The sequence below is a fragment of the Lutra lutra genome, chromosome X (genome assembly GCF_902655055.1).
Source record: "Lutra lutra chromosome X, mLutLut1.2, whole genome shotgun sequence".
NCBI lineage: Eukaryota > Metazoa > Chordata > Mammalia > Carnivora > Mustelidae > Lutra > Lutra lutra.
In genome coordinates this window covers 16752931-16770500 of record NC_062296.1, presented here as the reverse complement: position 1 = coordinate 16770500, position 17570 = coordinate 16752931, and the positions used below count along the sequence as shown (strand labels likewise).

The 17570-nt window shown below is 39.0% G+C and overlaps 1 protein-coding gene and 1 pseudogene across 4 annotated transcripts in view; one reads left to right on the top strand and one right to left on the bottom strand.

The window, feature by feature from the left end:
* LOC125092103 (P2R1A-PPP2R2A-interacting phosphatase regulator 1-like) overlaps positions 1-17570 on the top strand; it is a 71526-nt gene that overhangs the window by 40117 nt on the left and 13839 nt on the right. For 2 of the 4 annotated variants that reach the window (XM_047716410.1, XM_047716412.1), the window contains exon 11: positions 3167-3263. In XM_047716410.1, the coding sequence (XP_047572366.1) occupies positions 3167-3263 (97 nt within the window). Of the gene's footprint in view, positions 1-3166; positions 3265-17570 lie in introns of those variants that run through there. The other 2 variants (XM_047716411.1, XM_047716413.1) reach the window with 2 other exon arrangements.
* On the bottom strand, positions 16079-16685 carry LOC125092104 (ubiquitin-60S ribosomal protein L40-like; annotated as a pseudogene).

The following is a 17570-nucleotide window of genomic DNA, read 5'->3' as shown; positions in this document are numbered from 1 at the left end:
GACTAAGACTAGATCAATTCTGGAAAACACTCTTTCAGACTAAGCACTTTGTTTTATGATGATGGACCAATGACGTAGCTTAGGGATCTTTGGCGTGTGCTGTGAAGTTAGGGGCTAGTGTTGACAAAACATTTAAATATATTAAGTTTAAGAGCTGTTACAATGTTGGGGGTCATTTGAGTATTTAAAATAAAATATGTGTAAGGGCACCTGGCTGGCTCAGTTGGTGGAGCGTGTGACTGACTGTTGATCTCAGCGTTGTGAGTTCAAGCTCCATGTTGGGTGTGCAGATTACTTAAAAATAAAATCTTAAAAAATAAATCAATAAAATAAAATTTGTGTAAATGGAAGACAGTGTTTTACTAAATTAAAAGAATTCTCCTTTTAGGAAGCCTGGGTGGCTCAGTCAGTTGAGCATCTGACTCTTGATTTTGGCTCAGGTCATGATCTCAGGTTCGTGAGATCAAACACCTCATTGGGCTCCATGCTCAGCACAGAGTTGGCTTCTCTCTCTCTTTCCCTATTTGCCCCTCCCCCCATTTGCATAATTTCTCTCTCTGAAATAAATAAATCGTGGACACCCGGGTGGCCCAGTCAGTTAGGTGTTTGCCTTCGGCTCAGGTCGTGATCCCCAGGTCTTACAATCAAGTCCCACATCCAGCTCCTCGCCTGGTGGGGAGCCTGCTTCTCCCTTTCCCTTTGCCTACCACTCCCCCTGCTTGTGCTCTCTCTGACAAATAAATAGATAATATCTTTAAAATAAATAAATAAATACTTTTAAAAATAAATAAAAATAATTCTCCTTCTAAGACATTTACACATAAATTGTCCTATGCCCTTGAAAATTCCTGGAATTCTCTTAGAATTTATGATTTAAAAAATTGTTTTATATTATAATCTTTACACAATACACTTGGTTTCTGTCCAGTATTTTGGTGGATGTGGCATGTCTCACACAAGCCTCTTATACATGGTTTTCAGTTGCTCTGGAGGATGATTGCCTCCTTTCTTTGAGATATCCCTAAGAACTGTATGTACTACATGGTCTGTATTTTAAGTCAGACCTTTCCAAACACAGCCTGTATAAGTTTGGTCAAATTCATGTGGAATTTTAGGTACAGTAACAGATTAAACAGAAATTTAATTTTATTATTTGGGAATATGAATCCATTTGGGGAACAACAAATGATGTCTTATTTGGAGCATATTAATGCAAAGGAAATGTAGGGAAAGAAGATATAAAAAATCCAAAGAGGTCTTGGGCGGGGGAGAAAAAACAATGAGGACTCTATAGACTGGGAGGGAGTATGAGATAGCAGTTTAGAATCTGCAAGCATATGAAGGCGCATTGTATGGGGATAAGCTACACTTCCACTAGAATAAGCAAGAGCAAATGAGGCCTCAGCGGGGAATTCTGAGAAATCCGTAGAAATCAGACAGCTATAAAAAGTGTTTTATAAGTAATAATGATTTCAGCAAAGAAAATTTCCATTTTTTTATATGATGAATTTCTCTTGATATGTCTGGCTTTTAAACCCAAAAGGAAAGGTGAGTAGTTTTTCTATAATGATGTGATTGTAATCTGGCAGGGGACAGGATACCCAGGATATGCTCTTTGGAGCTTTATGAGCCATGATTATACTCCTGAGAAGGTCTGTGGGATCTCTATTTCTAGCGAGATATATGTAGATATAGATATATATGTAGTGATATACATAACGATATATACCTAGCGATATATATAGTGGTGTATATATATCACTAGAAATAGGGGTTATATATATATATATATATATATATATATATTTAAATATTTTATTTATTTATTTGAGACAGAGAGTTTGTGAGCAGGGGAAGAGCAGAGGGAGAGGGAGACAATCTCCAGCAGACTCTGTGCTGAGTGCAGAGCCCCTCGCAGGGCTTAATACCAGGACCCCAAAGCCACAACCTGAGCCAAAACCAAAAGTTCAATGCCTAACTGACTGAGCCGCCCAGATGCCCCAGGATGTATATATTTTTTTAATCTTTAAAAAGATTTTATTTATTTGAGAGAGATAGAGAGCATCAGAGACAGAGGGAAAAGCAGTCATGGAGCCAGACTTGGGGCCTTATCTCAGGACCCGGGGATCATGACCTGAGCTGAAGGCAGATGCTTGACCAACTGACCTACCCAGGTGCTCCTATTTTATTTTATTTATTTTTTTAAAGATTTTGTTTGAGAGAGGGAAAGAGAGAGAGAGCAAGCTCAAGCAGGAGGAGGGGCAGAGGGAGAAGGCTCCCTGCTGAGCAGGGAGCCCGAAACGGGGCTCAATCTCAGGACCCCCGAGATCATGACCTGAGCTGAAGGCAGACGCTTAATCGACTAAGCTGCCTGGGCGCCCCTATTTTACTTTATTTTTAAGTAAACTCTACACCTAACATTGGACTTGAACTCACGACCAAGAGTCACATGCTCTACCAACTGAGCTAGCCAGGTGCCCCTATATCTAGGGATATTTTTTTAATGAGTGTTTTATCTTAGTGTTAGCCTTAGTGTTTTATCATTCAAATTTCACCCTATGAGTTATGGGCTTGAACATCAGTTTTCTCTCATCCAGACATGGTTATCGCATGATGACAAATAATGTGTAAGATTTTAGCATTTACTTTGAGGTAAAGATTACAGCAATGCAATTTTTTGAGATTAGATGTGTCTCCTTAACCTTTAAAAATATATGTATTTTGTTCATTGTCATGCTGTAAAAGAATTGATCTATTTATTTCATTGTATATATTTCGCAAAATAAAGATAACAACAATCTAAACATTTAAAATAAGGAATGAGATTAAATTATGGTATGACCATACCACGTAGCTCTATATAATCACGTTGTAGAATTTAGTTAATATAATACAGAAAATTGTAATAATTAAAAATAAAAAGTAGGTTCCATATTGGTATTGTGTATGATACAAATGAAATTTTGTTTAAAAACAATCATGTGTACACACACATTTTAGGAATTACCAAAAAGTGGAAATCTCTGGGTAATGGGGATATAAAACTTTTTTGCTTTGTTTTTATGTATCTTATAAATTATTTCCAATAAACAAGTTTTACTTTGCATTTAAAAGCAAAAGCATGTTGGATAAAACATATCTCCTTTGATCTGCTTTTTTGTCATAGGTGAAATGATATTTGAAGATCAGCCAAAGAAACTTTTCCAAGGCACTACCAGCATGATTTCTTCCGATACTGCTCAACAGTCTGATACGAATGAGTAGTGAGTATTAACATGAGGTTTTAAACATTCATTTGCTGTTTTTCACTTGCCTTTTCAACCTATTCTTATAGTCGTATATATTCAGAAGTATTATTAAATATTTTTAGAAGTTATAAAACTGATATACCAAATGAATGCTATTAACTTTAGTTCTTCTCCCTAACATTTATTTATGTGTGACATTAATATATGCTGGATACATTTTTAGAAGTGGGGTCTTGGCATTTGATTAAGAGGTATTAGAGAAGGGGCACCTGGATGGCTCAGTCAGTTAGGCATCTGACTCTTGGTTTCAGCTGGGGACATGCTCTCAGGGTCATGATCTCAGGGTTTTGAGGTCAAGCCCCTTGTTGCAGTGGAGGAGGGGGTTGCTCCGAGCTCAGCACAGAGTCTGCTTGAGATTTCCCCCCACTCCTCTTTTGCTCCTCCTCTCCCCCTATCAAATAAATATTTTCTTTAAAAAAAGAAGATCCAGAAATATATAAAAATCCAAGCTTGGAGAAAAGTGTCTTAGGCCCATCTTTTCTTCCTTGGATTTTTGTGTGCTTTGTTAGGCTGAGCATATTATTGGAAAGCATGCCAAGAAAGCATGTTTTAGTAATCAAGATGGGAAATACAGTGAATGGATTTTTATTTAATGTTACCGTTGGCTTTGTTTTACTGCTTTTGTGAAATTGCTCTTGTAACTAGTGCCAGTTCTTGGCTTCACATATTTTGTGTTCATTTGTAGACAAAGCAGAATGCACAGAGATCTTTTGAATTCTGTTATTGATGAACAGCATTTTCTTCTCCTAGTCTATCTCTAGATATTCTTGATGTAAACAATAGTGGTGCAGGCTCTTCTTGTAACTGACCAGTTAGAATCAGCACTGTTGGGTGCCTGGGTGGGATAAGCCTCTGCCTTCGGCTTAGGTCTTGATCTCTAGGTAGTGGGATCAAGGCCCACATGGGGCTCTCTACTCAGCAGGGAGCCTCGTTCCCCCTCTCTCTCTGCCTGCCTCTCTGCCTACTTGTGATCTCTCACTCTCTGTCAAATAAATAAATAAAATCTTTTTTAGAAAAAAGAATCAGCGCTGTCACATTCTCCCATATCATCTTTTGATTCTCGTTCTTCATGTATTGTAGTGGATGAACTTTCAACTAAATGATTCCCCCATCCCAGGATTTTCTCACCAGTGGAGAAAAACGTTTGCTTCTCTGTTCTCTCTCTCTCACACACATACACAAGTTAGAGTAACTATTTCTTATTACCTTATTTTCTCAATTTCCTAAAATTCTGTTTATGTACAGAATTTACATATCTAATTGCTGTGTATGCCCTTAAAACCAATGTAGTGATACTTTCAAAGATGTTTTCCAGCAGTGGCTCAGTCATTAAGCGTCTGCCGTGGGCTAGGTTCATGGTCGCAGGGTCCTGGGATCGAGCCCTGCTTCGGGCTCCCTGCTTGGCGGGGCAGGGGGGCCTGCTTCTCCCTCTCCCCCACCCCTGCCTGTGTTCCTCTCTCACTGTGTCTCTGTTAAATAAATAAATAAACTCTTTTTTTAAAAAAGATGTTTTCCTAGAGGCGCCTGGGTGGCTCAGTGGGTTGGGCCTCTGCCTTCGGCTCAGGTCATGATCTCAGGGTCCTGGGATCGAGCCCCGCGTCGGGCTCTCTGCTCAGCGGGGAGCCTGCTTCCTCCTCTCTCTCTCTCTCTCTGCCTCTCTGCCTACTTGTGATCTCTGTCTGTCAGGTAAATAAATAAAATCTTTTAAAAAAAATAATAAATTTTAAAAAATTAAAAAAGATATTTTCCAAATAAGAACTATATCAAAGATACAGTCATGTCTTCAAGCTGCTAATGTGTAGAAACATGCTGCACTTTTATTTTTTTTTTTAATTAATTTATTTGTCACAGAGAGAGTGAGCACAGGCAGGCAGAGGGGCAGCAGAGGCAGAGCAAGAAGCAGGCTCCCCGCTGAGCAAGAAGCCTGATGCGGGGCTCGATCCCAGGACGCTGGGATCATGACCTGAGTTGAAGGCAGTGGCTTAACCCACTGAGCCACCCAGGCGTCTCTGCACTTTGATTTTTTAAAAACAAAATTGAGAGCACTGTTTGTTTATATGAATAAGTAGATACAGTTGTAAGTCCTGATGAAATATTATTGTTCCATTAATCAACAAGTAAAATAATTTTTTAGGTGCTAAATGCCCATGCTAGTTCATTCTTCCTTTCTTTCTTTCTTTCTTTCTTTCTTTCTTTCTTTCTTTCTTTCTTCCTTTCTTTCTTTCTTTCTTGACAGAGAGCAACAAAGCGAGAGAGGGAACACAAGCAGGGAGAGTGGGACAGGGAGAGGCAAGCTTTCTGCTGAGCAGGGAGCCTGATGCAGGCTGGATCCCAGGGTCCTGGGATCATGGCCTGAGCCGAAGGCAGACGCCCAATGACTGAGCCACCCAGGTGCTCCAGCCCATGCTAGTTCTTAATATTTTCAATAATTGCTAGTTCTTCTTGGTAAGGAAAAATCACCTATCTTAGAACGGTTTTTAAAACTAAGCTAGTGGGCGCCTGGATGGCTCACTCATTAAGCCTCCACCTTCGACTCAGGTCATGATCCCAGAGTCCTGGGATCAAGGCCTACATGGGGCTCCCCGCTCAGCAGGAAATCTGCTTCTCCCTCCCCCCACCCCCTCTACTTGTGTTCCCTCTCTCGCTGTGTCTCTCTCTGTCAAATAAATAAATAGAATCTTTAAAAAATAAAAAAATAAAAATAAAAATAAGCTAGTCATACTATGCTGATACAAGGATTGCCTATTTTGCACCTGAATCCTTGGATATTTAATTGGCTGGGAAGAAATAGGTAGGGGAAATAAGAAGATAAAAGGTAATTGAATAGCAGGAAAATAATATGTAATTGGGCTTTACTCAATTTGTACTTAACCTGATTATCCCTGATCAATTTTGTATTCTAATTAAGTGTGGAGAAAAGACAATGTTGATAAATTGTGATCTTTTACATTTCTATGAATTACTTTTTATTCATCATCATGACTACTGATTGGATTAAATAAGGCTTAATATGTTAGAGTTTTTCTGCAGGAATCATATACTTCCAGTTGTCCCCTAAGGACTACAAATGTTTGTTTAAACCCCAATTTTCTATTCAAAAGTCTTAAAGGTTTTCCAAATAAGAAAAATTATGTTAAAAATTTAAAATCTAAAGTGAGTGCTTTAAGTAATTGAGGATAGCATTAGCATTTTGAAAAATAGAAATGCATCCTCATGAAGTTTGAATGAGTTTAAATTTCCTTAGCTAATGAAATAGGAATTGTTATCTAAAATATTTATAAAAAGTTTTTCCTTGTCATTAGAAATAATCAGAATGAGGAAAATTGGATGTAAGTATGCCCCACATGAGAAAAGACTGTTGTGTCAAGAATTGTTTGACAGGGGCGCCTGGGGGGCTCAGTGGGTTAAGCCTCTGCCTTCAGCTCAGCTCATGATCCCAGGGTGCTAGGATCGAGCCCAAGCGGGAAGCCTGCTTTTCCCTCTCCCTCTGCTGGTGCTCCAGCAGTCTCTCTTGCTCGCTCGTGCTCCCTCTCTCTCAAATAAATAAATAAATAAAATCTTAAAAAAGAGAGAGAGAGAATTGTTTGACAGTGACCCCAGTGGAATTGATTAGCATAGCTAGATATGTGGGGGGAGATTTTGTTCGCCTACAAATAAATGAATATTTATGAGATGACTGGGATCATGATAGTCTCTGAAAGTGGGACAGGATTCTACAACTTGGCCAAGGACAAGTGAACTATCAATATTGCCTTTGTAACTCGGCTTCTATACTTGCCAGACCCTTACTGGACCAACTGTGAACATATACGGGGGCCCTCATGGGCTGAGGTGGGACTGCAGCGATGTTCCTTGCTGGAACTGTAGATCAGTGACAGGCGGTGTCCTCATGTATCATTGACACTTGGGCAAAATGGAAAAAAAAAAAAAAAAGATTTGCAAAATATTCAGGTAACAAAGACCAAGGGTGGAGAAAGTGAACAGTGTGGGTGGGACTGCTAATCAGTTGTTTAAAGAGCTTTTATTTATTTTTTTTTATTTTTTAAAGATTTTATTCATTTGTCAGAAAGAGAGAGTGCATGCACAAGTGGGGGAGCAGCAGGCAGAGGGAGAAGCAGACTCCCTGCTGAGCAAGGAGCCTGATGTGGGAGTCGATCCCAGGACCCTGGGATCATGACCTGAGCTGAAGGCAGACGCTTAACCAACTGAGCCAGCCAGGCGTCCCATAAAGAACTTTTAATCAATAAATCTTGGTAATCTTAACAATCTGAACACATCTCTTTCAACTCAGACAATTCCTTTCACCCTATTTGATTAATTTTTGTTGTTTTAGTTGTATTCCAGGATGCCACAACTTATTATAATATGCTCAGAATCAAGGATTTTGTAGTTGGTTTTCCAATCTGTTGCCTTTTGAGCTTTTGTATTGAGAGGATCTGTTTCTTAAGTGATTTTTCATTTCTTAAGTGGTTTTCAGACCAAAGTAGTTCTAACTTTTACATGATATTTTTTGTAGTTGATTTTTTTTTCCTCTTCTGTTGTTGTTTCAAGTTTTTATTTAAATTCTAGTTAACATACAGTATAACATTAATTTCAGGAGTAGAATTTAGTGACTCATCACTTACATACAACACCCAGTGCTCTTCACAACATGTGCCCCCCTTAATGCCCATTATCCGTTTAGCCCATCCCCTGCCCACCTCCTCTCCACCAACCCTCAGTTTGTTCTCTATAGTTAAGTGTCTGTTTTATGGTTTGTCTCTCTCTTTCATTTCCCCTTAGTGTTCAGCTGTTTTGTTTCTTAAATTTTACATGTGAGTGACATTGTATAGTATTTGTCTTTCTCTGATTAACTTATTTTACTTAGCATAATATACCCTAATATACCCATGTCATCGTAAATGGTTGAGTAATATTCCATTATATATATATATGGTACATTTTCTTTATCCATTCACCAGTTGATGGACATTTTGGCTCTTCCTATAGTTTGGCTATTGTTGATAATGCTGCTGTAAACACCAGGGTGCATGTGCCCCTTCGAATCAGTATTTTTGTATCCTCTGGGTATATACCTAGTAGTGCAGTTGCTGGGCGGGGAAATAGTAATCAAAACGAGGTATCACCTCACACTTATCAGGGTGGCTGATTACTTTCAGTTATGGTAAGACTGTATTTTGTCATCCTAATCTTGCCAAGGAGTCATCATGTCAGTTTTCACAGAAAAAGACAAGTATTAGTTTCCCAGGACTGCCATAACGAAGTACCACAAACTGGGTAGCCTAAACAAAGTAGATAATCTCACAGTTCTGGAGGCTACAAGTCCAAGATCAAGGTGTCATCAGAGTAGGTTCCTTCTGGAGGCTCTGAGGCAGAATTTGTTCATTTCTCTCTCGTAGCTTCTGGCAGGTGCCAGACATCCTTGCCTTGCAGGCATATCACTCCAGTCTCTGTCTCTGTCATCGTATAGGCTTTTCCCTGTGTTCCTGTGTTCTCATGTGGTTATTACAAAGACACTGGTCACTGGATTCAGGGCCCAGGCTACTCCAGTATGACTTCATGTTAACTTGATTACATCTGCGAAGACCCCATTTCCATCTAAGGTCACATTTGCAGATACTGGGGGTTAGGACTTCAACATCAATTTAACCCACAATTTAATCAACAATTTAACCCACAGCAGAATACTTGGGGATTTTTATTTTACTTGTTCCATTTTTCTTAAGTTAGTTTTTCAAATCATCTATCTTGTAACCCATTTAAAAATATATGAGAACAAGAGGTGACCATATTGAACATAGCATTGGTATGTCTTCTTATATATTATAAAAATATGCTCATTTCTAAATATAAATTTATGTTTACAGACAAATAGGCTAGTTTTCACATTATCAATAAAAGGATAAATGAAAGTGGAAGTATATTTTAAAAATATTTTCAAAGCATCATTTTTAAGCCTTAATATGTATTCATGTTCAATCAAATATTCCTATTTTACTTATAATGTTATAAAAGAGCAGCACTCCATGGGACACCTGGGTGGCTAGTCAGTAAAGTGTCTGCCTTTGACTCAGGTTATGATCCCAGGGTCCTGGGATCGAGTCCTGCATTGGGCTCCCTGCTCAGCAGGGAGTCTGCTTCTCCCTCTGCCTTTCTCTCCCCCTGCTTGTGCTCTCTCTCACTCTCTCTCTCTGAAAAATAAATAAATAAAATCTTTTAAAAAAGAGAGAGCAGCACTGCAGATTTATCCTAACACGAAGACTCACTGTAGTAATAAGATTCTCAGGTCAGGGAAAAAAATAATGGTTCTGAAGATTTGTAATAAGTAAATCAACCAATCAAGCTCCTAATTTCAATTATATTCAATTAAGTGTCTAATGAATACTTTCTATGTACAGGAAACTATACTTAAAATTGTAAAATACAGGAAGATGAGTAAAATACCATCCCTCTCTTCAAGCAGGATAAGGACAAAAATAAGTTGATAGTCAGATAGTTGAGACCAGGCAGTCTAAGATAAGATGACTACAGATACACATGTGGAAGGACCCTTGCACTATGAAAATAGGAAAGAAGGACAGTATTGGAATGGTAGGATTTTAGAAGCCTTTTAGGCTACCTCTCAATGCAGAAATCCTTTTAAGAATTCCAGACAAATGATCTTTTAGCCTTAGTTTGAAATTTTCAGTAGTAATGAATGAACTTTGCTCACACAACTGTTCATTCTGCTGTTGGTCAGCTCTCACTATCAGAAAGTTCTTATGTTAGAAGGGGGGATGGGGGTGGGAATCTGTATCTAGGTGGCCTGTTTCATTGGCTCTTTAGAACCAAGGCAAATCAAATGAGCTATTAAAAGCAGATGAGTTAAGATTCTAATTTGGCATTAATCTTTGTCCCACTCCTTGAATTATTACTACCCCCACTACAGGATATATTTAATCTCATCTCCTAAATGAATTTTTAAAATTCACCTAGAAGCAACTATATATAAATATCCGTGATGAAAATGCATGTATGGTACTTTGGATATCTATGGAGAAAACTAATTACAGTTTGCCTCAAGTGTTTTTAAATATTTTAGATCTTAAAAGTTGAGCTTGAAAAATCTATCATATAGGTAGGCTTCCCTGTCAGATAGTTGAAACTGTGCATTTAGAAAAGGTGAAAGAACAATAAATACTCTGGCAAAAAAGGTAGCTTTGTTTCCCTTAAGTTCCATGATATCTCACGATTTCTTCCGATGAGGTTCTTAACCCAAGAGTCAATGAGATTGCTTTTTAAAAACGTCTATAATAGGGGCGCCTGGGTGGCTCAGTGCGTTAAAGCCTCTGCCTTCGGCTCTGGTCGTGATCCCAGAGTTCTGGGATCGAGCCCCGCATCAGGCTCTCTGCTCGGTGGGGATCCTGCTTTCCCCTCTCTCTCTGCCTGCCTCTCTGCCTACTTGTGATCTCTGTCTGTCAAATAAATAAATTTTAAAAATCTTTTTTAAAAATGTCTATAAAATATGGGTGGAAAGAGCCATCTGTCATATTGGAATCTTGGAACTTGCTCAACTTTCTTAATAGTGGGAGACTTAATGACCATGGCCTCTCAGAAGAAATGTGCTAAATTAATAATAAAATTAATACATTAACTAAATTCTGTAAACTGACCAATAAGATATAGATATAGATATATGATTGGAGATCTCGGTGGCATCAGTGACAGCAAAGTAAACTGGTGACACAGCTACTTATGTCAGCCTTTTAAGGGAACGCCCAGATAACAAACATTATGAGTGCAAGAGACAGGAGACCTGACCTGTGGCTCCAGCTCTAGTCACTCACTCTCTGTGACTTTCGACAGGTCGCTGCACCGATCTGGACTTCAGATTTCCAGTAAGTAAAATAGAGTCGAACTAGGTATTTTACAAGCTCCTTTCTGCCTCTTAAAATTTTATTGATTCTGTAAAAGCATCTGCCTTCATCTTTGCTACTGTAACAGTGAAAGTCACGATGGCATTAAGCTTCAGAAAGCTTTAAGAAAATATTTAGGAAATTAGAGAGCTTTATACCTAATATTTTTATTCTTTCTGGCAACAAGAAACTCATTTTGTTCAGCCTCATCAATAGTTTCCTCTCTTCTATGAATTATGCATGCTTTATGATGAAATGTGGAAAGCTAATTTCCCCCTGGTTTCTTGTTTTGTGTGGATAAATGATCCTCTCAGGATTTCCATATTAATAACAAGTTCCCACTGACAAAGCACTCACCATAAAATTTTCTTTCTAATAACTACAGCTTGAGACAAAACAAAATAAAGATACACTTGGTATGTCTGTTTCAGAGAAGCAAAAGAGACAGGGCAAAAAAAGCGACATCAACTGTAAAAACTCAGGCACAATTCACATTCAGAAGTGCTTGACTAGTACAAAAACAGACTACCAGCAAAATCGTTTTTCTTTTTCCTTGATAGTCATTATATGGCTCTAAGAAAAACCCTCTAACTTCAGTTTAGTTGGTTTCATGGCCTGGCTCTTGTGCTTGGTAACTCTCCCCTGAACACAAACAAAAAAAGGACACACTTGAAAGTCGCAAACAGCTGGTTTGTGACTTTGTGCTGAGGAAGGAAATATTTTGAAATTACATTATCCCGTGGAGGAACCTAATTATACTTTCCATTTCTAACCCCACTCTTACAAGAGGGGAGGTTTAGTTTCCTTGCTTAACTAGACTTATATTAAACTCTGCAGTGGTTTACATCGAGTCCTATTCTTGGATAATCTTTTCATAAGTGTGAAGCCTTTGGAAAGGAAGGTGCTGAGGCTAGCATGTTAGGGCTGTTAAGGCAAGTTCAGCTAAAACTCTCTTAAACTTTAATTAGAATACATTCCCATGCCACATTGATTAGCAGAGATTTAAAATTTGTTTGTAGTACACATGGCTGTTGAGAGTTTGGTGAAACTGGTGTTTGAATTCCCTGTGGTATGTTCTTAATGTCCTTTCTGGAGGGAGTTTGGTAGGATGTATCACGGGCCTTCAAAATGTGCATATCTTTTGATATAGCAGTTCTTCTAGATTTTTTTCTTAGGGAAAAGTATGGAACAGGTTGAAAAGGATGTTTACTGTAATGTTATTTGTAGGTGTGAAAAATGTAATGTTTTTAACAGATGGTGCTGGAGCGACTGAATATCCACATGCCAGATAATGAAGTTGGACTCCTACCTCACACCATATACAAAAAATTAACTCAAAATAGATCAACAAGCTAAACATTAAGAGCTAAAACCATTAAGTTCTTAGGAAGAATACAGGGGTAAATCTTTATGACCTTGGATTTGGTGGTGGATTCTTAGCTATGTCACTAAAAACATGAGCAACAAAAGAAAATAGATAAGTGGAACTTTATCAAAATTAAGAACTTGTGTGCATGAAAGGACATTAACAAGACAGTGAAAAAGATGTCCTATAGAGTGACAAAAAATATTCGTAAATCGTATCTGAAGAGTTTAATCTCGACTATATAAAGAAGTCTTACAACTCAGCCACAAAAATACAAAGGACCCAACTAAAATATGGGCAAACGACTTTATGAATAGACATGTCTCCAAAGAAGATATACATATGGCCAATAAGCCCATGAAAAGATGTTCCACTTCTTAAGTCATTAGGGACATGCAGATCAAAACCACAGAGAGAGATCCCTTCATACCCACCAGGTTGGCTAGAATAAAAAAGAGAGTAACAAGTATTCATGCAGTTGTGGAGAAATAGAGGACCCTTATACGTTGCTGTTTGGAATGTAAAATAATGCAGTGACAATGGAAAACACTTGGCAGTTCCTCAAAATATTAAACACACAAAATATATTAAACATCCACAAAATATTAAACTCTGTGATAACATACAGTCGTCATAAGACCCAGCAATTCTACTTGAAAACTAGGCCTCAGACACTGGTATGCTAGTGTTCCTTGTGGCATTATTCACAATAGCCAAAAGGTGGCAACAACCCAAGTGTCCATCACAAGATAAATGGATGAAAATGTGTTCGATACATACAATGGGATGTTGTTTAGCTATAAAAAGGAATGACGTTCTGGTACATACTACCACCTGGATGAAACTTGAAAACATGCTAAGTGAAATAAGCCAGATGCAAAAGGACAAATATTGCATGACTCTACTTACATGAGCTATTTAAAATAGACAAATTCATAGAGATAGAACAGATTACAGGTTACTAGGGGCTGGTGGGAGGAGGAATGGAGAATTATTCTTTTTTTAAATTTTTTTAAAAAGATTTTATTTATTTATTTGACAGACAGAGATCACAAATAGGCAGAGAGGCAGGTAGAGAGAGAGGAAGGGAAGCAGGCTCCCTGCCAATCAGAGAGCCCGTTGTGGGACTCGATCCCAGGATCCTGGGATCTTGACCTGAGCCGTAAGGCAGAGGCTTTAACCCACTGAGCCACCCAGGGGCCCCTGAAGAGTTATTCATAATGTTTAAAATTTCTGCTTGGGATGATGAAAAAGTTTTGGAATTAGATAGTGGGAATGGTTGCACATTGTTAATGTAATCAATGCCACAGAATTGCATACTTAAAAGTGTTTAAAATGGCAAGTTCTGTGTAAAAGAACAAAAACCCTAGTATTTAACACTAAAGGATGAGTTAAGCCATCATTCCTCAGGGTGTTTTATCAAATGTGAATAAGTAAGTATCCTGAAGAATGAAAGAAGGGGAAGGCCATGAGGAGTCTATGGTCAAGTAGGTTTAGGAAAATCATTTAAAATCATTTCTTTCACACTGTGAAAGCCCAACAAAAGAGATAAAGAGATATGGTGTGAAGCATTTTTAAACTGTTTAAGTTCTTGTTTTTGAGGGTCATCTTGTAAGATTTATGTTATGTAGACCCTTTGGAAAACACTGGGTTAAACAAATTACAGTACATTCATTCCATGGAAATCTGTGTACCCATTAAGAGTGATGACATGGTCATATATCACTTGACATGGAAGGATGTTTATACTATATTGTAAAGTAAAAAAGCAGTGTGATTAATGGGATTTCATTTTTGTTTTTAAAAAGTATATGTATGTATTTTATATGGATATATAACAGAAAAAGGTTTGTGAGGCTGTATGCCAAAATGCTTAAGTCTCTGGGTGGTGAGAAGATGGATGATTTTGTTTTCATTTATTTTTCTCTTTGCCTGTCTATATTTTCATATTTTTCCACATGGAATATTGGTTACTTGTATAATCAAGAAATAATAGAAGTTAAAATAAGTATATTTTAGAAACCTATCTGCAGCTATTAATTATATGAGGGAGGGGATGAGAGGATCAGGACTCCTTCCCACTCTTATTGGACTCTTCACTTACTTCTGTTTGAACTTTCACTGAAGGAGAGTCAAAGGGCCTTTCAACTATCAGAAAGTTCTGCTCATTCAAAAATGTTTCCTGATAATGAACTGAAATCTACCTTCCATCATTTGGTCCCAATTTGTCACAGGGAAGGCCGCAAAAGAAACAAACTCCAGCCCCTAGTAACAAGTATTGGTGAGGATGTGGAGAAATAGGACTCTTGTACATTGCTGGTTAGAATGTCAAATCATGCAGTGACTGTGGAAAACAATTTGGCGGTTCCTCGAAATATTAAACATAGAATTATTATATGATCCAAGATTTCCACTCCTTGAAAACCAGCACTCAGACAGATACTTGTATGCTAATGTTCCTTGCAGCATCATTCACGATAGCCAAAAGGTGGCAACAGCCCAAGTGTCCATCACCAGGTATTTGGCAAGAGCCAATACCATCTTTCTCCTCTAGGTTTCCATCCTAGTCTTTATGAGATGGTTTCTAGACCTTCTACCATCCTCGCCATTGGCTTCTGAACATTTTCCAGTTTGTCAATATCCTTCAAGTGTGGTACCCAGAAATGACCACAACACTCCACGCGTTTCTTTTCCCATCTCATGATCGCTTCCTTAAAAACTGTGATATTCGATTTCTCTAATTAAAAAAGTAATTTCTGAATACTTCCCAGTTCAGTGTGACTGTACTCGGAATCCTGTCATAAGATTATGTATGAGAGATACTGAATTAGCTATTTTCCCATTTTTTAATTTCTAAGCTATATAGATGAATAAAATATTCCAGATCAGTTCCTTACCCAGTCTTCGGCATTTATTAAAAAGTTTAGTAGAACTTTTTATCAAGCACTGAAAGGAGTATGAGAAGCGCTTTCATGCTGATGGGGACAGCAAGAGAATCCCTGCAGTCTGGCCAAGGAATTGAAGAACCTCTTGTCCTATACCATTTTCTACTCTTTTCCCCAGTCGTTGGTTCCAGTTTTTGGACAAGGTCAAGCTGCATCCTCTCTCTTGAGAGTCCCCTAACAAGATGACAGTGACAAGCCAGGATTCGTGGTGATGTGGAATATCATTTCTTGGCCTTGATCTGATCCCAGGTCCCTGACCAACCTAGTCTGTACATTGGTCTTCTTTCCAGCCTAATGAATCCTTTGCCTTTTAACCCTGGTGCCATGCCTCCCACGTGGCAGGCACTATTGAAAAGATCCTGGTAAACTGTATATACCAGCCCCAAACAGCATCAGCCCAGTGCCTTCCACCATGCACCTGTGCCTGTGTGCTTGGTTGTTTTGTTTGTTGGCTGGTTTGTTTCACTGCTCCAGGCAATGGAAGTCAAGCTTTATCGAGGCCACAGGGCCTTGAGGCTTGGGCAAGAGGCTGGCCTGCAGGCAAACTAATCCATCGGAGGGGCCTTATTTGACCTTCATGCAGCGCAGGTCGTTGGTGTGGCCACACTTTTTCTTGGCGGCCGTTGACAGCACTGGGGTGCAGATGAGAATAACACTCACGGCAGATCACTTTGTCACAGTTGTTGCTTCTGAGCCAGCTGGTGGAGGGAGATGATTCCACCCCACAGGTGAAGCACCAAGTGCAAGGAGAACTCTTTCTGGATATTACAGCCCAAGAGAGTGTGGCCATCCTCCAGCTGTTTGCCCATAAAAGTCAGATGCTGCTGGTCAGGAGGGATGCCCTCCTTGTCTTGGATTTTGGCTTTGACATTCTTAATGATGTCCCTGGGTGGGGCGCCTCGGTGGCTCAGTTGGTTGAGCATCTGCCTTCAGCTCGGGTCATGATCCAGGGATCCTGGGATCGAGTCCCGCATCAGTCTCCTTGCTCAGCAGGGAACCTGCTTCTCCCTCTGCCTGCCACTCCCCCAGCTTGTGCATGTGCGCGCTCTCTCTCTCTCTGACAAATAAATCTTTTTTTAAAAAATGATGTCACTTAAAAAAAAAATGATGTCACTGGGCTCAGCCTCAAGGGTGACCATCTTGCCCATCAGGTCTTAGCAAAGATCTGCATCGCTGATCCACAAGGCTGCTGCCACTGCCCCACTCAGCCACTTCATGCTGTGCGTTCCATTTTTTTTTTTTACTGTGTTATGTTAGTCACCATACAGTACATTAGTTTTTGATGTAGTGTTCCATGATTCATTGTTTGTGTATAACACCCAGTGCTACATGCAATCTGTGCCCTCCTTAATACCCATCACTGTGCTCACCCATCCCCCCACCCCACAAACCCCCAGTTTGTTTCTCAAAGTCCACAGTCTCTCATGGTTTGTCTTCCCTTCCAATATCCTCCCCCATCACTTTTTCTTTCCTTCTCCTAATGTCCTCCATGCTATTCCTTATGTTCCATATATAAGTGAGACCATATGATAATAGACTTTCTCTGCTTGACTTATTTCACTCAGCATAATCCCCTCCAGTCCCATCCATGTTGATGCAAAAGTTGGGTATTCATCCTTTCTGACGGCTGAGTAATACTCCATTGTGTATATGGACCATATCTTCTTTATTGAAGATAAAGATTAAAGATATTAAGATATTCTTTACTGTTGAAAGGCGTCTTGGCTCTTTCCACAGTTTGGCTATTGTGGACATTGCTGCTATGAACATTCTTTTCACTACATCTGTATCTTTAGGGTAAATACCCAGGAGTGCAATTGCTAGGTCGCTCTATTTTTAATTTTTTGAGGAATCTCCACACTGTTTTCCAAAGTGGCTATACCACCTTGCATTCCCACCAACAGTATAAGAGGGTTCTCCTTTGTCCACATCCTTTCCAACACATGTTGTTTACTGTGTTGTTGATTTTGGCCATTCTAACTGGTGTAAGGTGGTATCTCAATGTGGTTTTGATTTGAATCTCCCTGATGGCTAATGAGGATGAACATTTTTTCAG